The 25,640-nt window shown below is 31.7% G+C and overlaps 3 protein-coding genes across 3 annotated transcripts; 1 reads left to right on the top strand and 2 right to left on the bottom strand.

Annotated features, from left to right (window-relative positions):
* Positions 1-624: 624 nt before the first annotated feature.
* Positions 625-3,742, bottom strand: LOC137806701 (uncharacterized). The gene is made up of 3 exons (XM_068606939.2): positions 3,462-3,742; positions 1,069-3,356; positions 625-958 (listed from the first exon to the last, which is right to left on the bottom strand). The coding sequence occupies exons 1-3, from the start codon at positions 3,616-3,618 to the stop codon at positions 887-889; spliced, it is 2,517 nt and encodes an 838-aa protein (XP_068463040.2). The 5' UTR covers positions 3,619-3,742; the 3' UTR covers positions 625-886.
* Positions 3,743-6,290: 2,548 nt separating this feature from the next.
* Positions 6,291-16,385, bottom strand: LOC137839129 (starch synthase 3, chloroplastic/amyloplastic). The gene is made up of 16 exons (XM_068648255.1): positions 16,281-16,385; positions 15,169-15,205; positions 13,913-15,043; positions 13,474-13,691; positions 12,701-12,971; positions 12,053-12,228; positions 11,491-11,602; positions 11,024-11,129; positions 10,359-10,464; positions 9,226-9,396; positions 8,439-8,567; positions 8,183-8,365; positions 7,581-7,712; positions 7,217-7,328; positions 6,800-6,923; positions 6,291-6,435 (listed from the first exon to the last, which is right to left on the bottom strand). The coding sequence occupies exons 1-16, from the start codon at positions 16,383-16,385 to the stop codon at positions 6,291-6,293; spliced, it is 3,258 nt and encodes a 1,085-aa protein (XP_068504356.1).
* A 922-nt stretch (positions 16,386-17,307) lies between these two features.
* LOC137806700 (Met-10+ like family protein / kelch repeat-containing protein) lies at positions 17,308-25,328 on the top strand. The gene is made up of 9 exons (XM_068606937.2): positions 17,308-18,075; positions 18,926-19,331; positions 19,821-21,017; positions 21,295-21,424; positions 21,977-22,212; positions 22,834-22,969; positions 24,238-24,314; positions 24,709-24,815; positions 24,914-25,328. The coding sequence occupies exons 1-9, from the start codon at positions 17,346-17,348 to the stop codon at positions 25,012-25,014; spliced, it is 3,120 nt and encodes a 1,039-aa protein (XP_068463038.1). The 5' UTR covers positions 17,308-17,345; the 3' UTR covers positions 25,015-25,328.
* Positions 25,329-25,640: the final 312 nt, after the last annotated feature.

Here is a 25,640-nt window from a genome sequence, read left to right as displayed (position 1 = left end):
TATAGTATGAATCAAATAGATTGAAAAGTGTAGCTTTTTGACCATTGGGTTCAGATCTTTGTTCTGTTTGGACCACAAATTAAAAGAGTTCAGTCCAATACAGTGGGATTAGCTTAAGAGAAATTTTTGGAATCAAGAGAAAAATATTAAGTAATGGGGACAATTTAAACTTCCCCTCTCCAAGAATAAGAGAGAAAACAATACAAATCCTCATTTTATTTTTAGTTTACAATTATTCTCCTTCCTTTCATAATTATACCCTCAATTCCTTTGGTATCACAAATTAGGGTTAAATAAACTTTTTATTCGTCTAAAATATTGTTCCGTATTGAAATTGAGATATCATTGAATAATACCGATTTCTATACAAACAAATTTTAGAAGTATTATATAAAAAACTTATTCGGACCCGTAAAATTATTTTTGCATACATAACGAAATTGGATTATTCGAAGAGTTTATTTATATAATGAAGTGCCGATGGGGTAAACAATATTCGGCATTAGCTCTTCAAATATACGACAATGACAACTTCCATCATCACCATTCTCACTTCCAACGCATGCTATTTATAGAGACCACATTAGTGGATGTGGACAACTCATGTCAAAAGCCAAAGCAAAATAAGAAGGAAAATGCAGTTGGTCATAGATAAATACAAATTAATAAACAATCAGAGTCAAGATAAATTTCTTCTGCTAGAGTCAAGATTCAGAAGATAGGACACTTCTGCTTTCAGTAACACAGCTTATGCAGGTCAGATTACAATGGGCAAGTTGGCAAAGGTTACTAATCCTACGTTAACACTAAGGGTTTGTGTTGGTTTTCCATTCAGTTCAACCTTGTTGCAAACTAAAAGCCAAACACACACTAACCCAAAATCCGGCTACGAAGGAGAAGTGACTTGGTTTCTGATTCTACTTGAACGCCTAACAGGAGTAATCATCGTATCATCTCCCTGAAAAAACAATATAACCAAGAACAAGAGAAATAGTTCATTATTAATGCAATCTTAAGTAAAAAATAATAAATGTTTTACAAGACTAAAAATATACATGTATAACTTACCTGCTTCACTGAAATTTTCTCGTACACAGTTAAGCTTCCATATGATGGGGAACCCATGGAAGAAGAGGCCAATGATTCTCTCCTGTAGTTACTCTTCCGCTTCTTCTCAGGGCCTACTTTATGACCTTCATTCCCTACTTTTTCGCTGTAGAACGAGCTTTGCTGAAAGCTACTCGTTTCTGAAGGACACGACGAATCTTCAAGCACGTCCAAGGGCTCACATGACTTCTCTGGCGAAATGTGCTCGTTCTTAGATGGAGGTGGCATCAAGGAGCTTTTGTTTTTGCTTTTACCCTTCCTAGACCAGTTGATACCTGCACCTGCAATCAATACAGTACCAGCACAGAGCAGCAAATATAGCACCACATGTGAATGAACGGCAATTGCTTCTAATTGCCCTTCATTCCCTTTGATGGCAGCATCTATGCTTGCTGATTTTTCCTCTGCTACATCATTCACGGTAGCAACATCAGATTCTTGTGCCTGATTTGGATACGCTTCAATACCAATTTCAGAAACCTCCGAATTCAAACTTGGCTGATTTTCAACATTTAAGTTAGTCTCAGCTTCTTGTGCCAAGTTTGCTTCTAAGTTTCCTGCTTCAGACAACAGTTGCTCTGATTCTACCATATTGAGTACTACCTCGGATTCTGCAACATCCAGAACATTTTCAACTCCAGTAATTGTTGCAATATCTAATTCAACCAGCTGCTCTGATGCTGTCATATCGAGAACTTCCCCAGATTCTGGAGCATGCAAAACATTTTCTACTTCAGCTACTGTTGCAAAATCTTGCTGAACTTGTTCTTCATGAACTTCATAATGCTCCTCGGAAATATCCTCCTCAATATCGAAAACTTCCCCAGATTCTGGAGCATGCAAAACATTTTCAACTTCAGCAACTGTTGTAATATCTTGCTGAACTTGTTCTACATGCACTTCATAATTCTCCCCGGAAATATCCTCCTCAATATCATCACTGTCAATATCTGAGGCAGCAACATTTTCTTCAGCGTCCCATATTGGTGCGTGAGTCTCACCTATTTCATTTTCACTACCACCAATTATAGGGTACTGATTCACTATGAAATAATCCTGCTGAACCGTCAAGTTATAATATTGCAACTTGGCCAAATTGTGTGCACCTCTAATATCCGAAACATAATCGGATATTGATGACAGCAACTTGGTAAACCAAATTTGCAAATTTTGAGCTATCTCATCAAAATTTGTTTCTGCAAACTGGGTGAGCCTATCAAAGTTAGCTCTTGCAAACACTGTAAAAACAGAATATTCATAAACCTTGTAGAGGTCTTCAAACGCAGTTCGATCAATCACTGGAGAATCTGTGACTGAGATCGATGCAAAAGCAACTGCAAGAAGCAAGATCAGAGCAACAGCCTTCGCTCTCACTGTGAAACGTGGTTTTGGAACCTCTTTTGCTTCAGCAGATTCTTCTGGCATGGGAGTCTTCTTAGCATGACTCGGTTCAGAAATGTGGCCGCCCTCTTCTTCCTTAATAATTTCATCCGAAGAAACATCGGATTCCTTCTGCGAGCCTTCAGATTGGGTATCCTCCGTGATTTCTGAATCCGAAAAGCTTCCAGAAATGAAGCTGTCCTCTAATTCCCTTTTCCTGAGGAGTTCCATTCGTGATTTTGGTTTGTAGTGAAGAAACTGCGGTCTAGGGGAGAGGTAGTTGGTTTTAGGGTCATAGGGAGGTATCAAGGGATCTGCGCCAAGAGGGGCTACTACGGTAGCTTTCAATGCAACAGGAGGAGTGGGAGTGGGGCTAAGCTTAAAAGTAGGATCAAGATTAACACAATCAGGCTCATTTTCAAACGATGGTTCAGTGTGAATGTCATCTTCTGGAACCAAAAGATTATTCACATTCAAGCTATTGATAGTTTCAAAAGATGACTCTGTATCATTCTTTGACATCAAAGTTTCACTGTCACCACTCAAATCGTCACTAGTCAAGGAAGACCTGGAGCCTTCCTCCAAGGGATCAGCAAAAGTTACCTTACGAACGTGGCTTTTCGGGTCCACGGGACTTGGAACCATCTCGTTCCGCTCAGTTAGGACTCTCTTTCTGGGAGACTCGTTGATCTTGCAGGAAGCAGAAATGGTTGGAGACATGAAATTCTTTGAGCCCTTTGAGCAAACAGCTGGCGATCGAACCTTCACCGGTTTCAAAATTTGATCTTTTCCATTTTCTTTGTCATCCAAGGAGTCCCTCAACGACCCTCCGCTTTCGCGAACCCCAACAGAGCCTCTTCTCGAAAAATCTGCAGAATACCAAACACTAAACCCATCAAACACCTAATCTTTAATTTGTTAACACTTTCTCATGCCAAATACAAATGTAAATACAAAGAAAGATAGAGAAATACCTAAAGGGCTGTTGGCGGGAGTTTTGGCTCCATGAGTTGGGACAATTGAGGGTTTGGTGAAGGGGTTTCCAGTGAAACTCCTTCTCGTAGGGTTACTGATTTCGGAACTTCTTGGATTAGGGTTTGAAGGCATTGATGATGGTTTGTTAGAAGGCATGGAAATGAAAGCTCTGAGTTTAGTCGAAAGATTACGCGAAGTGAATAGAAGGAAACGATTGCAGAGATTTTTAAGAGATTGGGAGAAGAGAATATGTGGGTAACGGCTATATTTGTAGACGAATTCAAACGGTCAAGGGATGAGAGCCGTTGGATATTTTGATCGCAAGACTAGCCGTTAGAGACTTTAATATTGTATTGTGTATCTTTTACAAATCACCCATTTAAGGTTTACATATTTAATTTAATAACGTTTTATTTTGTTATTTGGCCGAATGAATATGAAACTGGGATGAATATTTTCACTAGTACTTCCACCCATATATTTTCACCATATTAACTTGAGTTTGAGTTTAGTTTTTATATAAAAAGATATGCATGCGGCATTATATTAAACATATCGAAACAACATGTTTTAGTTTGACGAGGTTGATGTTACTAGTGACATTATGTTTCCATTCTCATCTCACCTAACTATAGAAAATTGATATGTTCATCATCATTCCACATTCTATTTAAGTTAGTTATCAATTATGTATAATTTTTCTAATATCTAATATTTCAATTTTTTATTAAAATATTAATTTATTCTAATACTTTATTTAAATTTTGAAATATTATATTACAAGAATAATTGTTATATATCACTCAAATTTCAAAATACTTTTCTAAGTGTCTGTTTGTTTCCGCTATATGTGTGATTGTATTTGATGATTGTTTAGTAAAAAAGTAAAAAATATATTTGTGTCTTTGAAGAGAATGTGGAAGAAATCCACATACACCAAATGTTTTTACATTTTTTACTCTGAAAAGTTTAAATTTTTTTCTTCCAACCATGTGCATTCTTTATTTATTTTATATTTTATTTAAATATTGATAATGAATCATTTATATTTAAAATTTATATAGGATTTTAAATACTTTAAGAATTTATTTATTTTATATTTTATTTAAATACTGATATCAAATAATTTTAATTTGTATTTATTTAGAATTTTGTTAATTTAATTTTTTTGTGTATTTATATTAAATAATTTAAGATATATATTTATTAAAAAATTTAATAATTTAGGAATTTTATTTGTACAAAATATATATGTAAAAAAATTGTAAAATATTTTTACATAAATTTTATTTTGTTTATACATAAAACAATTTAATCATATTTTAATTTAATTTAATTTTAACTATAAGGATACATTTGTAATCTTACACTTTTATTTATCAAAAAATAATATTTTATGAATCACACATATCACATCATCCACTAACTTTCCTAAACTTTTTCTTCATTTCTTATCATAATTCTCTCAATCCAAACAACATCACTTTCTATTCACTTTCACCTTATTCACTCCCTCAAATCTATCTTTAAATCCAAACAAAATATAAGTTTAGGATTCACTCCCTCAAATTTGTCATGATTTCTTTCCGATTAAAATTTAGCATATTATTTGGAAATTCTCCAGTGACTTCTTTCTTCATGTATTAAACTTAGGATATCGGAAATGAAGAAAATAAAAGTAAATTAACTTTATAACAAATAACTTTTAATATAATATAAAATCTCTTAATTTCTTTAAATTCAAATGTTACAAACTTATATGTTGGTATTGTGTGAATTTTTTTATAATGAGAAATATCCAAATTCATCATAAATAATACACAATTTTTAAAATTAATTGAGTTTGAAAATGAAATGAGTATGTATATATATTCTTTTTTAATATTATTTTTATTTTAAATTATTATAACATTTTAAATATATTTGATACTTATTTTAAAATATATGTAATTATAATTTTGCTATTACTATTTGTCATCCAAGAGAATAAAATATGTGTCATTTTGACTTTGAAATTTTAATACTATCCTGCTCTCTTTATTTTAATTTTATTTTTTAATTTTTTTAATAAATAATAAAGAGTATACATTATAAATATGAATTATTTAATAAATATTTAGAAGAGTACAAATATAAATATAAGGACAAATATCAATAATATATATTTGTTATTCGACAAAATGAAGATAAAATATAAATTTCATATATGTCGGATATTGAGAAGAGAATGAGTAAGAACGAAAACTCATATATTCTAATTATAACTCTAATTTTAAAATTTGTTAATATTGTAAGTATTTTTATTGGATTAATTATTTTAGTTAGGCCTACCTCTATGCATAATATTATTTAAGTGTCTTTTATTCTTTTTCTATTCTTTTACAAAAATGTTTAATCAAATTAATTATTTCTAAATTCAACAAAACATTTGAAACTAAATATATTTTTAAAGAGCATTGATAAAAAAAAAAGTGTGTACATTTTAAGAATAAGGAAAATCTTCTTCTTATTTTGCCTATCTACTTTACAATGTTATTGATGTTATTGTCCATGAGCTTTTCAATTTATAAGATAAAAAATTCTTAACAAATACAAAATTATCATAAAATAACTTATTATTATTATTATTATTACTTGATAAAAATAATCATGGACCATTTGAAAATCATTTTTTAATAGTTTTCTACATCATCATTATTTTTTTCTAATAAACTGTATTTGCAAAAAAAAAAAAATCAAGAGTTTTTAAATTAAATAATCACACAAAAAAAATGTGTATAAAAGATATAAGAAAACATAATTTTTATTTTATTAAATCTCATATTTTTTTAAGAGCAACGTGATGCATTACGTGCAACATGGTAAAGTTCTAAATAATGAAGAGCTGGACGATTCCAAGACCAATCTTGTTCCATCACTGTCTTGCATAAAGTGTTAAACCAATCACGATCATCGTACCATCTTGATATTGCCCTGAAAAAAAAATCAACTTTTAAATTACTATTGCAAAAACAAATTTTAGGACTTAAAAATCATTGATTACTAAGTGTGCATGCAAAGCTATTAAGGTGAAACAAACTATTAATATATATGATTCTTATACATCAAAATATTTAAGGTTACTACAATAAGGCTTGACATAATTGTAAAAAAAATCTCAACATTAAGCTTAAGTCACAAGTGACTCAATTCAAGATATATATCTTGATAAAAAAAATGAGTTTACTCTCAAACTTTACCAACTATTTAGTAATTTTGGAGTTTCTATTATTGGAAATTTTGATTTTCTTATGTTTAGATACAAATGTTAAATCATTGCACACAACATATAACTCACCTATTGAGGGCATAATCAACACCAGGAGCATTAGCTCCATCAAAACTAAATCCATTCGGTTTAAGATATTCTGCATGTGCTCGATCTTTATCATCATCAACGTCAAATACAGTATCATATAGTCCTACACAATTATGGAAAATATATGTCAAAAGGGGTAGGTGTTGTTTATCAAATATTTTTTTAGTTATCCATCCAAACATGATTGTTCTAAGAAAAGTGAGAATTAGAAAATATACATTATCAAGATAAAAAAAAAAAATACCTCTATAAAATGTGTAATCATTTATAAAACCCATAACAACAAAAAAAGAACTAAACATGAAAAAGATACAACACATTCTAAATATATACTAAATTGGTGACATATCAACGAATCATTTAGTACTCAGTTACAAAAATGAGGTATGTACAAACCTCCTGTCTTTCGAACAATAGGTATTGAACCATATCTCATTGCTACGAGTTGAGTTAGTCCACATGGCTCAAAGATTGAAGGAACTCCAATGAAATCAGCTCCAGCATATATCTATAACAACATTTCAAACGAGTAAAATAATTATTTGTTATGCTTATGCATACAAGATATCAAATGTTAACAACAAGAATACTAACAACTTATACACTTTATTAATGGAAAAATAATCCATATGGATGACACTAAATAGATTTTGGGACATACCTTTCAACATATAGTAAAACCTTTTTAAAAAAGTGCACTAAAAAGTGTGATAAAAGTATTTCTTGCATTACCAAAGATTTTTGTTTTCCAATAAATTACCAAGTGTGATAGAGGCTCGTCGTATATAAGACAAAGTCTAACACGATCATGATGAAGAGAATGCAACTCATTAGCCAAATTTTCAAATTCATTTTGGATACGAGGGTCTGGAGCTGAGCCAAGTAACACAACCTGCATCAAAATATTTCATTCTTCACACATGTATTTCTTAATACAACTAACAATTATAAGCATGTACCAAATTGAAGAAGAAAACTTGATAACAAAACTAAACTATCTTGCTTTACCTTGCTTTGAAATTTTTCCTTAGGTTTAATCAATGTTATAAACACAACTTTTTTTTTCTAATGGGCATCACAAGCACATACTTAAAGCCTATATTACTCTCGAGGAGGAAACATGGAGGTTATGTTTAAGATAAAGACAACATTCATCCGCTACAATAATTTTCTTAAACAATCAAAACATGTATCTAAGTTATTGTTGAAAACGTAATATTTAATTGCTTATCTCTTTTACATGAACTTAAATTAATTATGTTCATGCTTCTTCTATAATATTTTCCACATTTGTTATTATGTAAGCAACATACATTTATGGTAAAGACAACATCCAATTCAATAAATAAATAGTAATAAAACCTGTCCACCACGTTCTAGGGTGCGATATATAGCATGCCTTATGAGATCAATTCCTTTTTGATTAGTCAATCGAGAAATAACCCCCAATAAAGGAAGATCAACTTTTCTTAAACCAAGTTTTTGTTGCAAGGCTTCCTTGGCAGCTTTTTTACCTTCAACAACATTTTTAGATGTGTATGACATCTGTAAAACGTTAGAATATTTCAATTATAATTTTGTGCATAAGAAAAGAAAAAATGTATAAATGCCTACTCACAGGAATGAACTTGTCGTTAAATGGGTCCCATATATCAAGGTCAATTCCATTTAAAATACCCCGAAACTTGTGACGATGAGGAGCAATTGCAGAATTTTCATAAACCTCTCTAGAATAAGTTGGGGAGACCTGTCAATAAAAGCACATTATTAAAAAATTTATATTGATAAAGAACAATATCATAACAATGTACAAACGTAAAATCACTTATAAATTTTTTCTCCTACTCATGATCGGGACTATAATTAAATTTAAAATTTATATCATGTTATAATGCAAGATTAAATGAGAGAATTATTTTATAATACATTTTAAGAATACAAATTATAAAAATCTATATAAAAAAAAGTGATATGCTTAATTCTCACAATTTTTTATTTCATGACCAACTCAACTTTTTCTTAAGTATATCAACTAGCAATATATAAAAAAAAAATTATTATATGATCTCTCAATGATCCTACAAAAGAAAGATCATAATCACTAAGTATGTTTGTTTTTCAGCACAAACTCGCCTTAATTTGAATCCTACAATATTTTACTTTAATGTTTAATTATTTTGAAAGTAAATCAACATTGAACCAAATACACTTTATATGCTAACAAAATACATCAACCTTAGCAGTAAAAAGAGAAAAAGAAAACTCTGAAAGAACTAAGTGAATATTATAAATAAATAAATATTGGCTGATATAAATGATGGAATATTGATGATAAAAAGAATGAACTTGTACAACAAAGTTGGTAAAATAGATAAATTTAGTGTATAATTAAGTAGCACTCTTACTGTTGTAGCCATGTTTGTGTATGCCATTGCTTTTCCAATTAACTGAGCTCCAAATTCAAGGTTATGAATTGTGAACACAATCCCTGCTTTGCTTAAACTACAATGTGTATATTGTTCTTTGCATAACCATGCAACTGGTGCACTCGACCAATCATGGCAATGGATAATATCCTGTTCATAACCATTTATAAATAATTAATTTAAAAAGTAACTGAAGTGAAAAATATTTTAAAAAGACAAATGTTTTAAAACACCACACACTAATTAACTCACAACTTTAGTTATGCAAGTTTGCTATTTATTCCAAATCCATATATCACAAGTAATCCATTTTCTTATTTTAAGATTTTTTTTCCCCAATGGATCCTATTGTCTTCCGATTCCAGAAAGCCTCTAGCATTTTAATTATTTCCTAATTTGCAACATTATACATTATTTTTCTTTTTAATTTGAAACCACTAGGATAATTACCTCAACCTTAAAAAGGGCAAATAGACACTTTATTAAACAAAAATATACTTTTATTTATTACTAATATTTTAAAAATAAAAATATAATAATTACTTAATAAATAACATTATCTCATTAAAAATATTTTTTTTAAAAGCCCCACTCTCCACTGACATTCTCTCCTCCTTCTATTTTATTATAAAAAATGAAATCTAAGAATAATTATCTAAGAATATTTTAAAAAAGAAATATAAATAATTTAAACAGTAAACTTAAGCATTAAATAAAAAGTCTCACGAAAATTAGGAAGATAACTAGTTTGTAACCTTTTTGTACTAATTTTTTCCAAACAATGGAGAGATAACCCTCTTTTAGGGTAACAATAATTAAGTCTATTTCTCTCTCTCTCACTCTCTCTGTGTCTTCCACTCATTCATTAGAAGGGATCATAAATGTCTACAAAATTTATAGATTGTAATATTTTTTTTTAAAATGTCACATTAATACTCTATCATGTTAAATTCAAATACATAAATAGAGATATTGCACTTTAAACTACATTTTTATAGACAAGTCACATCATGGTTGTAAAAATAATATATAACTCTCACATCAACAGAGAAAGTGTAAAACGAAGATTATAAAAATGACAATACAATTACTACTTGAATGATAGATCTTACTGGATGAAATCCATTTTGAAATAGATATTCAAGAGCTGCATGACAAAAGAAACCAAATCTTTTGGCATCATTCGCACAACCATAGACACGACCAACACGAAAAAATCTGTAGAAAAAAATATAATTATTGCTAAACATAATTCAATTTAATAAATAGTAAAATGTTTTCAAGTCATCTTAAAGTAAATAAAAGTGAAAAAAACATAATTATTAAGTATCATAAACTCTAAACCATAAATACTACAAACAAGCACAAAGTGGATATAATTTGAGTGCTCAATTCAAACATTATACAATCAACAATTATTAATAAACAAAACAAAGTAGTGGATACTGGGAAATTTAAATAGGAATTTAATGTCTATCATTTAATTCTAAATAAAAATATAGTTACATTCATTCTCTAAAGAAAATAAATGATTGAAAATTACAAAAATAGTAAACCCTAAATTATAATAACAATTTTCTATCCAAAAAAATTGTTAACCTCCTATTATGTTTTTTTCTTAATATTTTTCATAAATACAAGAATAAAGGTTAAAATAAATAGAGAAAGAACGAACAAAATTAGTTTCTATTTACTAGTATTTCTTCTAAAAGAGTAAACATTGGTTATAAGTAAGTGTTTCCTAACAACTTTAAAGTTAAAGAGCCAAAATTCTTACTCATTTTGAGGTTCCAAGAAGTATACAGAGAGACCTTCCACCTTTCCATGCCATACTTTTATTTCAGTACCATTCCAAAAATAGTTTTTGTGATATTGAAAATTTTCTACCTGCATTAAGAGACATATTTGAAAAATATTACAAACACACAATCACACAATATACAAATTTTAAATCCAATATTCTAAAAAACACAACAATGGTAGTTATTTATATATTTAAGAGTACATCAATATTTATTCTCAACAAACAATATTAAGAAACATGTTAAAAAAGAAAACAATTTCATGATATTTGTGTTTTTCTCATTTGATTACCAACTAGTTTCAAATTGAAGTTGAGTTATAAACTCTTATAATATCATATTTTGTCAACACAAATGACAAAAAAACTCATTATTTAAACATACTCTAATCATTCAATGTAGGATGATATAACATAAGTGACAAAGAAATAACAAAAAAAACTTACATTGTTAAGGTTCAAACAATCATACTTTGGAAGAATAATATCAACACGATGATCTAAATCTTGAATTGCTCGTGATAGGCTAGTAACAACATCACCAAGGCCTCCAACCTACCAAAAAAATAATATCAAACTTAAAATTGTAAAAAAACGTTAAAATCACTCACAACATGATTTGCTAATGATCATTAAAGATGTTGCCTTCTAAAATCTCAAATTATATTTTAGAATTCAAATATTATAAAAAATGTAAATGATTACTTTTTGTTATTTTTTCCCTAAATGTTAATTTTAATTTTTCTATTATACACATTTTCACACCCTACTTATTATAAACAAGTTTTCCAATAGTTAAAGAAAAAATGACTAAAACTTTGATGTGCACTTCATATTAAGATATCCCTAGATAATATAATCCCATGAAAATTGTATTTTTTTTTATTATAGATGCAATAATAATGGTGAACAAATCATTTGTAATTTAAAAAAGTCATTCTCAAAATAAAAATTTGTATGGACTTGTAGATGAAGTTAAGATAATATAAATGAAATAGTAATTACCTTCGCAATTGGGGCCATCTCAACTGCAATATGGACAATATGCATGGGTGTTTCTTTTACAGTACTGCCCAAAACAGGTATATGATAATCCATTGTATTATTATTGTCAAAGATTCCACCATCTTTTTTCTCAGAGAATACAAAGTCTATCATGTATGCATCCAATGGAACTTTTACTGTAGAAACACAAAATCATAAAGTCTTTTTAAGGAATAAATGCACAATACTATAATTAAATGGACTAATTTAATGTCTACAACAAAATGATTATATAAATACATTACCATCATCAAACTTCAAAATATTCTAAAATAAAAAAAATATTCTCATACAAGATTTATGATACAAACAATAAATAATAATTTTTATAAAGACTTTACTTTTTGTTTGTGATCAACATTGTATCTACAAATTTATAAAACACAATGGGAAAAATATGATACCATTAATAACACATAATTATTGCTAATGGTATAATTATTAATAACATATTTAGAAGACTCTCTTGATAAGTTATAACAAAATAAACAATTAAGCAATAAAGAGGTTAAATCCTTGATACTGTTAACAATTGGATTACTAGATTTTCTTTTCAAATATAAACTATATATATATATATATATATATATATATATATGAGAGACTCACCAGAGACTTTGACATAAGTATCATTCTTTGAAGACAACATTTTTTGAGGTGGAAATAAACCATTACGATGAGTCCAACGATTAAATGAATGTTTAAACCAAACATCTGGTTTTCCATTTAGGTTTGTGTTGCGAGGATTATAAAACACAGTTATTGTACTCCCTGCTTGAACATGAAGAGGTTCAGTGAAGACAATATGCTTTTGAGAGAGTAAATGTCTTTGCAAAGTTTTTTTCTTTATTTCAGCTTTTAACCTAGTTGTTTCTTCAACCTGGAAATAAGAGCAAGTATAAAATAAATGAGATATTATCAAATTTTTTCTTCTGAAAAGCAAAAACATATTATTAATGTTTTTTTAGACTATAATTTAGATAAGCAAAGTTTTATATGAATCAATCTAAGAATACAATTTCAACGCAAATATTTAAATATGTTATTCGTGATGAAAAAAAAAACCATACTTCAAATATGTGATAAATTACATTATAAGTACATCACAATATGTTCTACGTAACTTTTTATATGTAAAGAAGTAGGAATATAATCATACATTGAAATTTTTTATTTATCTATTAAATATGTTTGACTATATGAAGTTTCAATGTTAGAATTTATATTGTTAGTCTTAAGTCATTTAATATAGAAATATTAGTTGGATTAACAATTTGTACAAGAAAAAGATTTTTTTTTGAAGTGTAATATAATGTGGTAGACTATAAACATAAAAAATTTATGTTGTATAAATTGTGTGTACATCTCTTTAAAAAACTAACCTTGACAAGTGCAGCTTCTTCTCTTAACCTTCTTTTCTCTTGCAATTTTATATATATCTTTTCCTCTTCAGAAATCCAAGTCTCTTTGTTTGGCATGCCCTTATTAGTCACAATAGTATGAAAGTCTTTATGATTGTTGTTATCATACTCACTTGCATTTCCAGGTGGACCATTAGCAAAAACCCAATCTAAGACGACTGCTTGCTCTAGGATAACAACTGCATTAAATGTAATTGATTTTTAAAAATATTGCTTACTTCAAGTTAAATCTCGATAAATAAATATATAATAATAATAATAATTCACTTTTTATCTTAGTTCTTTTATGGAAAAAAAATATGTTTAAGAATTATATGTCCACATGTAAATTCACATTTTCTATAAACAATTTGTTTCATATCTCATAAATTACTAACTTCAAATAAATGAATGAACATACCATGAGCACACCACCAATCACCATCTTTTGAACATTTGACAAGCCTTTTAACCAATGATAATTTGTCCTTCCAATTATTGTGCCCACCATGAAGCCATACTTCTTGAGCATTCGCAAGAGGACCTGATTTTCTATTATAATATAATCTCACCAAATTTTTTTCTTTAAACTCACTAGGTTCCATATACCAAACATTCTCAATACATTTTACTGCATTTTTTGTCAACTCTTGCAACAGTTTTTTCTTCTTTTCTACCTCAGCCCTAGCCATTGATCTATCTTCATCTCTTCCAACTTTCTCTAATTCCATTTTCCTTTTCTTTTTTTCTTCTTCTTCTTTTTCTGCTTCCTCCTTAGCAAGTCTTTCTAATTCTATACGTTTCTCCTCAAGCAAGAAATTCTCAAACTCAGATGCATCAATTCCACCATCAACAGGTATGGAGAAATCCCTTTTGTCATTATTGTCATACACATTTTCCCCATTGAAGAACACAAAGTCCACTTTGTAGGCTTCTCTTGGAACATGTAGTTTGCAAGACCACCAATCACCATTGAGTTGGTCTGTTTTATTCAATCTCACAGTGAAAAGTTTCCACCTCCAATCATTAAAAGCTCCTTTAACCAAAACATTTGGCTCATTACACAGAGTTGAAAGATTCCTATTAAGAAACACTTCAATATCTTGACCAGGCTTAACCACAGGAGGATATACAAACAACTTGTTATGGAGTGACACATTTTCCTTTGCAATCCTCACTATTTCTTGCCTCTTGAAACTTTCTTCCAATTGTAACTTCAACAATTGAGAAGTTTCTTTATCTAATATGTCATCATTATCATAATTTATTCTTCCAATCACAACTTCCCTATTAATTACTTTATTATCACTGCCATTAACATCGGATTCTTCAACAATTGTGATAATTTTCCCATGATTTTCATTCAAATATTCAACATTCCCCATGTTGGAAGTGTCAACATTATCTTGCTTATGAACTATATAAACATTTTCATCTTTTCCAACTAAATTACTTGTTTCAACAGCTGGTATTACCACGAATCCCTTTGAATCAAAACCATAACTCTTGGGCATTGCAATAAAGATCTTTTTCTGTCTCCTACTTGAAAAATCTGCCAAAAAATAATGCTCAATTATATTTAAGAAAATTTTAAAAACTAGAAGAGTATGGGTAAACAAGATCTATATCATTTGACATAGGAATTGTAAATAAATTTAACAAAAGTAGCTAATAAACCTGCACAAGCATGGATGCCGATAGAGTGTCGACCAGTCTTGAATTCACACTGCAATTGTAGAAAAAAATAACTTTGTTATATTTACCAAGATGCATAAAAGCATAAATATATTAAAATAACCCATAATTATAGTGTAATCAAGTGTAAGAAAATAAGGGTATGAGACACTGCAATAATAATTGACACGTGTGTTTTAAGAAAATGATTTTTTAAGGACAAGATTAATCAAAATGATGCAAACATTGTTGTTTCCCTTCACTTAAGATTTGTATCTTTTCTTTCTTTCAACATTTCTTACTTGAGAATGAAACACAAAGAAAATAAAGAATACAAGAAATAACCTTATATTTATTTAATTTTCATCTTCTTTAGATTGACCAATATTGAAAAATTGAATATGTAAACCTTAATTAAAGAGGAAAAACAGTATTCCCATCACACTGAATAATTTTGTTTCCTTTAACTAAAATAATTTAAAAAATATATTTTTGTTATCCCACTTTGCTATTGAATTAAAGAGGAAAAACACTATTTCCATCATACCGATTGATTTTATTTCCTTTAACTAAAATAATTTTAATTTTTTTATTATCCTACTATGCTGTTGACATGCTCATTAACTCATCAATTAATATATATAATTATAAGACACACATAATATAAAAAAAAAAACTTCATGGTAACCAAAGTGGTAAATATATTCTATTGAAGACAAAAAAGTATGTCTAAAAACTTATTAGAGACAAAAAAACATATATTAGTCTTATTAAGCAGCCCGTATATTACTTCACAAATATAATATCACTTAACATTAGTCAATAAACAGTAAAGATCAAAACAAAAATAAAAAAAGTTGTTAATTTTTAATTACAATGTAGAATTCACAAATTTAAGAGAGATAACAAGTTATTTAAGTGAACATTTTTTATTTAGAATTACGTTAAAAATATATTTAAACGTACAGTGAAAAAGTAGGATATTATTAACATTTGTGATGATTCATTGTGTTTGTTAGGAATATTCGATGCATGTAGTAAAAACAAAATATGTTGTGAGTTAGCAAAAATTAGTGTGGACATAGTTTTGGAAGTGATCCAAAAGATACCTTAACTGATTGGTTTGTTTGGGCAGTGGTAGGGGAGAACAAACCAGCGCCGAAGCATGTTCTTCCATTGGTGAAAACCGTTTTGCAGTTCAAGAGCAAAGGCATGCCCATTTTCTAAAACTAGAGATTTGAGAGCAGTGATTATTAGTGTGGGTTTAGATTTTGTACCCACTCTACAAGTTAGTTGGTCACACGTGCATACTAAAAGGACAAATTGAAACAAGCCACGTGGGAGAATCTTCATGGGACTTGCACTAACTCCTCCTAGGTAGGATAATCTAATGCAGTTCTGTTACCGTCCAACTTTTTTGCATAGGACTTGCACAAATATTGACTTGCTTAAAAAAACACTGAAAAATATTTTTGACAGTTACTTCCTGCACCCCCACAATTTTGTAAATCTCGAAAATGACCTCCACCTGTTATTTGAATTCCGCATCTGGGAGTGTGCTATGGATTCACCAATCCGGAAGTGAATATGTTTCTTTTTGGATGAGGGGTGTTCTGGAAGTAAAGTTTGCATAAATTGTTGATTTCTAGATTGTTGAATCTGGAAGCCTAATTTCTATTATGGATTGGTGGATCTAGAATGATTTTTTTCAGTTATGGATTTCTGAATCCGGAATGTATATTTTGAATTACGGATTGACAGATCTGGAATGGTTTTTTCAATTATGGATGTTCTGCATTTTTTTATTTTAGATTAACACTGTCATTCATGTACTATTGGAAGCACAAATCCGGGAGACCACAGGACGTGTCAATCCAAAATTTTACCAGAAGCGTCAATCCAAAAATTTACCGGATTTCATAATCCAAAATGCAAAAAAATAAATGTACAGTTTTATATAGGGACAGTTTTGTCTTTGCACAACCTTTTAGGGGTGCAGGAAGAAAAATGTAGGGGTGCAGGAAGAAACTGCCAATATTTTTCTTCACTTGGGCCTGAATCCATGGGTCAAGAGTGGGCCCTGGGTTAAGGAGCCCATAACCCGAGTCCAACAAAGGCCCCCGTGGGTTTTGATCCTGGGGAGAGGTTTTTGGTGGGTTTACGGTTGTGAGAGGAAAACGATGGAGTTCGAAAAGAGAAAAGCCGCAGCACTGGCCTCACTGATTTCAACGGAGTTAGACAAATCCCCGAAGGGCTCCTTAGATGCACCTATCGTTCCTCTGGTGAACGCTCTGAACCAAAACCCTTCTTACTTCACCACAAGTTCATGCTCCGGCCGAATCTCCATCCTCTCCCAACCCCTCTCCGAATCTCCAAACCCTAAAAAGAAAGCCAGAGGCGGCACCTGGCTCTTCGTTTCCCACGACCCCGCCGATCCCGACTCGGTCCTCTCCCTCCTCTTCCCCTCCGAGTCAACTCGCTCCCCCTTCGTCTCCGAACTCGTCTTCCGATTCGAGCCCCTCATCATTGCTCTCGAGTGCAGAGACCTCTCCGCCGCTCACTCCCTCGTTTCCCTCGCTATCTCCTGCGGCTTTAGAGAGAGTGGCATTACCAATGCCAAGAAGCGCGTCATCATCGCCATTCGCTGCTCCATTCGCATGGAGGTGCCGTTGGGGGATACGCGCACTGTCATGGTCACGCCCGAGTATATTCGTTATCTCGTTCGGGTCGCAAATGACAAGATGGAAGCTAATAGGAAAAGAACACAGAGATTTTTCCAAGTTATACAGTCCACTTGTTCCTTGATTACTGATAACGGGGACTGTTTGTTGCCCACGAATGAAGCTTGCAACCATCTTGAACTCGAGGATGAATCTCAGTTAGGAAACGGGAATGCCGAAACCTCTAAAGGTATAACATGTTTCTTCATTTTAGTCAACGGTTATCTTCAATTGTCAAATTTAGTCAATTTTTGCAGTAGTGAGGGATTGGCAGTTGAGCATCTACAATGTTAGTTGCCTACGAGATTCTTAAACTTGAGAACCAGCTTTTATGTAGTTTCTCCATTGGAGTGATTGACATGTCAGTTCTTATATCAGAATTGTTGCTTATAAAACCAAATTCTCTCTCTCTCTCTCTCTCTCTCATATATATATATATAGATAATCAACGTGACAGAAAACTAAATTGGGAATTAAGATTTATATAATTCACATTCTAAATGCGAATTTGTTGTTAAGCTTTTCAGTTTTTATATAATAATGACCCCACTGATAGAATACTACTAAAATAATATCTGTTAATGGTTAAAACAACTGGTTTTGTCCTATGGAAACGAGTCTCGTAAAAGAATACTACGAGTCTTGCTATATTTCTAATATAAATTGACTTTTTCCTTATTTTTTTATGATAGGAGTGTCTAAGTGTGTTTAACTAAGTATAGGTATTGATTTTGATTCACTCTAACTCGTGCTTAAGAAGTGTCGGATGGGTGTCCAAGCTGTGTGAAAGAAGTGTTTGAGCTGAATTTTTTTTTTTACTATGGCACATTTGAGGAAAGTCTGACGACATATGTTATGTCCAATGGAGATGCTCTATGTTGCATCTAATGTTGATTTGGTACTTTACAGGATTTGTGAATATCATAATGCATGTGTCTGAGTAATGAAATCAGTACTGATGCATATTGGTATGTATCTGATTGCAGGACAACTTTCCTTTTAATATCAATCAAAAGTCTGAATCTTTGAATGGTTGGCAGGGTCTGTGAGTACTCCTGGTTCTGATGTGTCAATTAGCCATTTTGATATTGTTGGGGAACCAGCTGGGAAGCTTTTCCTTTGGGGCCACTCAGCTTGTGGATTGAATAATGCTGGTGTCAAGAAAGTTATCATTTTTGGTGGCTTTGGGGGCATGGGGAGACATGCCAGAAGAAATGATTTGTTGCTGCTTGATCCATATTCTGGCAATCTTGAAATGGTTAGCACTGTTGGTTGTGCTTCTCCAACTCCACGATTGGGCCATACGGCTTCTTTGGTTGGAAATTGCATGTTTGTGATTGGAGGTCGGACTGGTCCTGACAAAATTCTCAGTGATGTATGGATCCTAGATACAACAATGAATTCTTGGAAGTTACTGCAATGTAGTGACAATTTATTTCTTCCCAGGTAAGGCTTAACAGCATTCTTGTGTTATATTATATTATACCTTTCAGCCCCGTTCCTGCTCAAAAGAAAGCCCACTGATGAAGCAACTTTTCAGTAGTGAAAAAAATTGCACACTTGTTTTTAAGATCACTTTATGTGTTGGATAAATTCTGGGATCAGTATTTTAATTCATGTGCATAAATGCTTACAATTACTAATTAAATTTTATATTGTATTGTAACAATATCATAAGGCGTAGTGACATTACTTGCTGTTGATTGACTTGGTAATATTATTTGGGTGTTGATAACCAGTACCCAGCACTAGTTAAGGAATTACGGGGGTATTAGAAATTGTAGTAGGGCGCACTAAAACACTTGGAGGAATGCATTGTTATGTATCCCAATAATGAGTTTTCCCCTTTTAATTTTTTAACCTTAGGGCACTGGGTAGCGTACATATTATTTTTACACTGTATTTCTAATACATAGTTATTTTCATGTTGGATAGGCATCGTCATGCTGCAGCTATCATGGGTTCTGACATTTATGTATTTGGGGGTCTTGATAATGATACTATCTTTTCTTCCTTTTATGTTTTTGACACAAACACTTTACACTGGAAAGAAATACCAGTTTCTGGTGACTGGCCATGTGCGCGTCACTCACATGCTATGGTGGCATCTGATTCTCAGATTTTCATGTTTGGTGGATACAATGGTGGGAAAGCACTTGGGGATTTGTATAGTTTTGATGTTCAGAAGGGTCAATGGACAAAGGAAAGGACAACTGGAAGGAATCCACATGCCAGATTCTCCCATTCAATTTTTGTCCATAAGAATTATCTTGGAGTTCTTGGTGGTTGTCCTGTTAGGCAACACTGTGAAGAGTTGGCTTTACTTGATTTGAAGCTTCGTCTATGGAAGCATGTAACACTCAATTCTGTAGGTAAAGATTTGTTTGTGCGTAGTACAACCAATGTTGTTGGTGATGATCTTGTCATAGTTGGTGGTGGTGCATCATGCTACGCATTTGGGACAAAGTTCAGTGAGCCTGCAAAAGTCAACTTGCTCCATATAATCCATTCACATGATGAACATATGTCTGTCAAAAATCAAAGCAAACATGTGATTAACCAAGATGAAGGGACAATCGGGAATAACATTAAAAATTCATGTCAACCCCAACTTGAACTTGGACCAAATGTATTTGAAGATGAAAGTTTATGTTTTAATGATAACCTACCCTGCTTGAATGATCAAAGTCAGATGATTGCATCGCATTATATTTTGCAACTGAAAAAGAAATATGCAAAATTGGGAAAGGATATATTGAAGAAATTTGGATGGTTAGACTTAGGGAGGAAGGCACACTCTGAAGAGGGTGGAGTACATATCTGTTTTCCTGTCCATCAAGAATTTTTCGCTGTATTTTGTGAAAGGAATCATCATTTGCGAGATGCATCAAATGGAAAAAATGAAGTTCCCTTTTCAAAACCACTTAAACAAGATGAATACTTGTTAAATGAGTTATCCTATTCTGAAGCATTGACCATTCTCCATGAGTATGGTGCAATTATTCTTGAAGACAAGGTTGTTGAAGAAAGAAAAACTGCCAAATCTCCTTTAAAAGTGATGACCGAAGCAGTAACATCTTTGATTAAGCATAAAGGCCTACCAACGCGGCTTCTAGAGGAACTTCCTACAAGGTTTCTTTTGTTAAAATTGCTTTTATGGTGCCTAGTTAGAGGTTGTATTTTTTTAAGTTGAACTCAACTCAGTCCTCCATGACATGCATTACTCCTACCTTTTTGTCTTGGAAAGTGGAACACCCTCGTTCAATGATGTTTGAATAGAAAAACAAACATACCATTAGTGCTTACTAACTTACTGCAATCTTGCTCATTTCGCAATTTTTTTGGAATTTCCCCTTGTAGGTGATTTCTTTAGTGTTGTGTTCTTTGTACTAATTCTTTATTCTTCCAGATGGGATCGGCTTGGAGATATTATTATACTTCCAATTAGTTCTTTTAAGGATTCCATGTGGGACTCCATTGCAGGAGAGCTTTGGCCCATTGTTGCCAAATCACTCAAGGCTCACCGTCTAGCTCGCCAGGTAATGACGCATGCATCATTATTAATACATTAATTTGTGTTTGCTTGCCCTTCCTTAAGATTCAACATTCTGATTCTTACTTATTTTTACTAATTCATGGTTTATTTAAATCTTTCCTGTTGAATATACAGTGCATATTGAATGTATGTGAAAAATAAGTATGATGATGGAATTTTTCAAATATGTGAAATACTTAGGTTTCAAATAACAAATAATTTGTAGAGGTTAAAGGATACTATTCTCTGATTATAATATAATATATAAATTCAGTCTAGGATGGAATCCGGTTTTAGCATCTTCTTCCAAGATAGAAGCAATCAATGTCTAGACAATGAAGGCTAAGTTAAAGCAGGACTGAATTGGAAGTTCTTATTAAGATGCAAACCATAAGTGCTTTGTACTAGGTGGTTTTTTATGTAAATTTTTTCAGAATTACCAGTAATACTTTATTCCTGAGTCATTTTGTTTTATATATCTTTAGTTTATTAATCACTTTCCTGAAATAGATTTGCAATGAATTATTTATTTATGACATGTGTTGGGATATAATAGGGCCCAGTTGCTGCAACTGGTACAAGAGATAGTACATTGCAGATTCTTGTTGGAGATAGTGGCTGGGTTAATCATCGAGAAAATGGAGTATTCTATTCTTTTGATGCTACAAAATGCATGTTTTCATGGGGTAATCTTTCTGAGAAAATCCGGATGGCCAGTCTGGATTGTAAAGAGGAGGTTGTAGTAGACCTTTTTGCGGGCATTGGCTACTTTGTGCTTCCTTTCCTCGTCAGGTATTCTATCTTTTTGTAGCATAGCTGCGTATTACACTTAATCTCTAATTATATTGTGATAAGTTTTGTAGTGTTGTATGGAAGATATGGGTCCACAGTGAACAAAATTTGATAATTTATTTTTTGCAAACATCATAAAATACATTATGGATCTAAATATGAACATTTGGTGACTGGGATGGGATGGGATGGGACATGCCTCCTGAACTTAAATTAAACAGAGATTGAGGTTTTGAAATATTTTGTTGCTGAAATTCCATATTAACTAAAAATATGGTCAATATTGTCTTTATAAGGCTTATGCAGTCTTCTACATACAAACCTGTGTTTGTATTGAGATCTCATATAAACTAGAAATGACCAATGGAGTCCGTACAAGGCTTGGACAGTTTTCACTATTCACCTTCCAAACCAATTTTGTGAAATAGAGTTGGGGCCTAACTCTTAAGCCCAAATACCAAGACTTCTAATATTCTATTTTCCAGCATTGCTTGCTTCTGAGGTTTTTCCAGCAATATTCTATTTTATACGCCCAGTGGGACGCATTTTTATATACACACACATACACAAAATAATGTTAACCTATATATAGTCATATTGTTTTTGCATGTTCTCAAGCAGGGCCCAGGCAAAATTTGTATATGCTTGTGAGTGGAATCCCCATGCAGTAGAAGCACTACGACATAATCTCCAAGCAAATTCTGTGGCTGATCGTTGTATCATACTTGAAGGAGATAATCGCATTACCGCTCCCAGGGTATAGTATTTGTATTTAACTATTTATACTGTATTCACCCTGCAAAGAAAAATAAGATTTACCATTGCCATCTCCTTGTTGAACTCTTTCAAAGAGCTTGATTCACCACCCAACAATCACTCCCAGGAATAATCCATCTAAAACTGTGTTTTATGTCACAGCAAAACCTTTCTGCACTGCCAATTAACTTACTAATTCAGCTGTAAACTCGATGCATTTCTTGGAGAAGCGAATGATCCATTTTTCATCTGTCACAAATCAGACACCCCCTCACCCTTTCTCAGTAATGCTTTGATTGCCCTTAGGTTCCCTCCCTATTGCTGGTAAACATTTTTTTTTATTTAGGAGGATTAACCAAAAGATTGATTGCCAACATTTTGAGATGGTTAATATATATCGAATATAGAGATAGAAAGAATAGAAAAATGTTATATTGTGTTTCTCAACGTAGAAGATTACAAAAAGGTGCTGAGCTTCTCTGTACAATAGTATTTATAGATGAGAAGCTACAGCTAGGCAAGGTGAGACAGCTGTAAGAGTTATATAACTGTCATGAAGACAGTTATAATTGTCTAATAAAAAACAGCTGTCAGCCAAAACAAGAATAGAAGACAGTTATAGCTTGTAACAGACAACAATTATCAGTCAAAACAGAAATAAAGAGAATTGATATTTGATTAACCTTTTTTTGTTGACTCTTCATAAAAAGGAAATGTACTTCTGTTATTAGCAAACTGTGTAGTTTACTTGCAATAAAACTTGATTGTATACTGTAGTACATACCTGTAAAAGTTATTCTGGAATCTTTTCTTTCTCTTTGCTAATTAAGATAATTTATTATTAGCCTCTGTGTTATTCCAAACACATGAGAAAATCAATGAGCATTTCTGTGATATTATTAGAGACGCTCCTCCTACAAGTATTCAATAAAGAACTTAAAGATGAAAGGAGGAATTATGTGAAGGGCAAGAAAATTGTACAGAGGAATTCAAAAGATTGTAATATTCTTCTTCCCTTGTTTGGATAAAAAGAAGATGAAGAGAAATTGGGAGTTTTTTATTCCCTTGTTTTGTTAAAAGATAAGTAGGAAGGAAACATATGATCAATGATCTGTTTGCTCTATTCTCCTTTTTCAAATCCAATCATTGTGAACACTGACGATGAAAGTGTGATGTCTAAGGAAAATGGATTCGTTGATTCTTGACACTAATTAATGTTTGTGGGAAGAAATATTTTAATGTAGTTTTTTTTTTTTTTTTCATTTACAGGGTGTGGCTGATAGAGTTTGTCTAGGTCTCATTCCATCTAGTGAGCTTAGCTGGATCACAGCAGTGAGGGCTTTAAGGTAATTGGAAATACTAATATGTATCATTGCATTCAACATACTTAAGGTTTTTGTCTTCGCTTTGTGGTTAATTTTCAAATTGGCTTGTTTGACTTGTCTACTAATTCTACCAATTTTAGTCATAATGATCCCCAAAAGCTGTGGTTCATATCTCATGCATTTTAATTGCCTAAAAAACCACTGCATCTGGAAACTGTATGAGTAACTGAACCAAATTTATGTTTCTTAATTCAGTTAATGACTCTGAAATCTTACAAAATTGGAATTAATATATGAACCTAGACATGAAGAAAATTGTGAATATGTTATGACGAACTTAATTCTGCTCTGATTTCACTTCTTGGCTTCTACTTTCATCATCAATTTCATTCTCTCATTGAATCAACGTTTGCAGAAGAGAGGGTGGAATGTTACATGTCCACGGGAATACAAAAGACTCAGAGGAGAGTGAGTGGATTGATCGTGTGGCAAAATCAATAAATGACATTGCTAGATCGGAAGGTAGCACATTTTATTTTATATTTTTAAATTATTCAACTTTGGTATTGTCCCACTGCAAGAAGATCTAATTTTGTGAATTACGACTGATCAACCCACAGGTTATTGTTGGGAGATTTCTGTAGAACATGTTGAGAGGGTAAAATGGTATGCTCCACATATTCGTCACGTTGTAGTGGATGTAAGATGCAGACAGATCTAAAGATAGTGAATGAGCTGGTATTTGAGGTTAAACACTGCTCTCTGAATGAAATCAGAGTAAATGTCATTCGGAATATTAAAATGCCAAAAATCTAACTGATCTACCTTTTTGAGTAGCAAATGTAAATGCCGAGTCTAGATTGCTGAAGTTCAGAAACTATTCGTCGGACTGGCAAATATTGTACGTGAGAGGTTGAGGAGTGGACGATAGTTGTTGAATTTAGTAATGACTCAACCCTGCATACTGTCTATGTATAATGTTTTCGAGATTATTTTGTGCAATGGTTTGAAGAGGAATGCTTCAAATTATTGGCTTATGATTCTTGCATCCAATCAAATTCTAACCTGCACCCAATCAATTTTTAAAAAATTCTAGAATTATCCTTTATTCTGGAATTGAAAAATACATTTCGGAAAATAAATATCGAGAACAGATTTTGTGTGTTCTGGAAATGAAATTTTGGAATCAAATTGGAAAACCAAAATCTTATTCCAGAAAAGCAAATCTGGAATAGAAATATTACATTCCAAAAGAGTCTTGAAAACAAAATCCAAAAAGGAAAGCTTAATCCAGAAATGTACTCTTTAATATCAAATATGTTATACATTTTGACTTGGATCTTCCAT

This window comes from Phaseolus vulgaris, chromosome 3, assembly GCF_051622355.1.
Source record: "Phaseolus vulgaris cultivar YP4 chromosome 3, ASM5162235v1, whole genome shotgun sequence".
Classification (NCBI taxonomy): domain Eukaryota; kingdom Viridiplantae; phylum Streptophyta; class Magnoliopsida; order Fabales; family Fabaceae; genus Phaseolus; species Phaseolus vulgaris.
This window is presented reverse-complemented; position numbering and strand designations above follow the sequence as displayed.

Coding starts and splice junctions, on each gene's coding strand:
- LOC137839129 (XM_068648255.1), bottom strand. CDS start 16,385: ATGGGCATGCCTTTGCTCTTGAACTGCAAAACGGTTTTCACCAATGGA. Junction 15,044..15,168: donor CGGCATCCATGCTTGTGCAG/GTTTATTAGCTA, acceptor ATTTTTTGGCAG/ATTTTTCAAGTAGGAGACAG. Junction 6,436..6,799: donor GTTGATTATGCCCTCAATAG/GTGAGTTATATG, acceptor TTTTTTTTTCAG/GGCAATATCAAGATGGTACG.
- LOC137806701 (XM_068606939.2), bottom strand. CDS start 3,618: ATGCCTTCTAACAAACCATCATCAATGCCTTCAAACCCTAATCCAAGA. Junction 3,357..3,461: donor TCCCGCCAACAGCCCTTTAG/GTATTTCTCTAT, acceptor GGTATTCTGCAG/ATTTTTCGAGAAGAGGCTCT. Junction 959..1,068: donor AGAAAATTTCAGTGAAGCAG/GTAAGTTATACA, acceptor TTGTTTTTTCAG/GGAGATGATACGATGATTAC.
- LOC137806700 (XM_068606937.2), top strand. CDS start 17,346: ATGGAGTTCGAAAAGAGAAAAGCCGCAGCACTGGCCTCACTGATTTCA. Junction 22,213..22,833: donor GTGCTTCCTTTCCTCGTCAG/GTATTCTATCTT, acceptor GTTCTCAAGCAG/GGCCCAGGCAAAATTTGTAT. Junction 22,970..24,237: donor ATCGCATTACCGCTCCCAGG/GTATAGTATTTG, acceptor TTTCATTTACAG/GGTGTGGCTGATAGAGTTTG.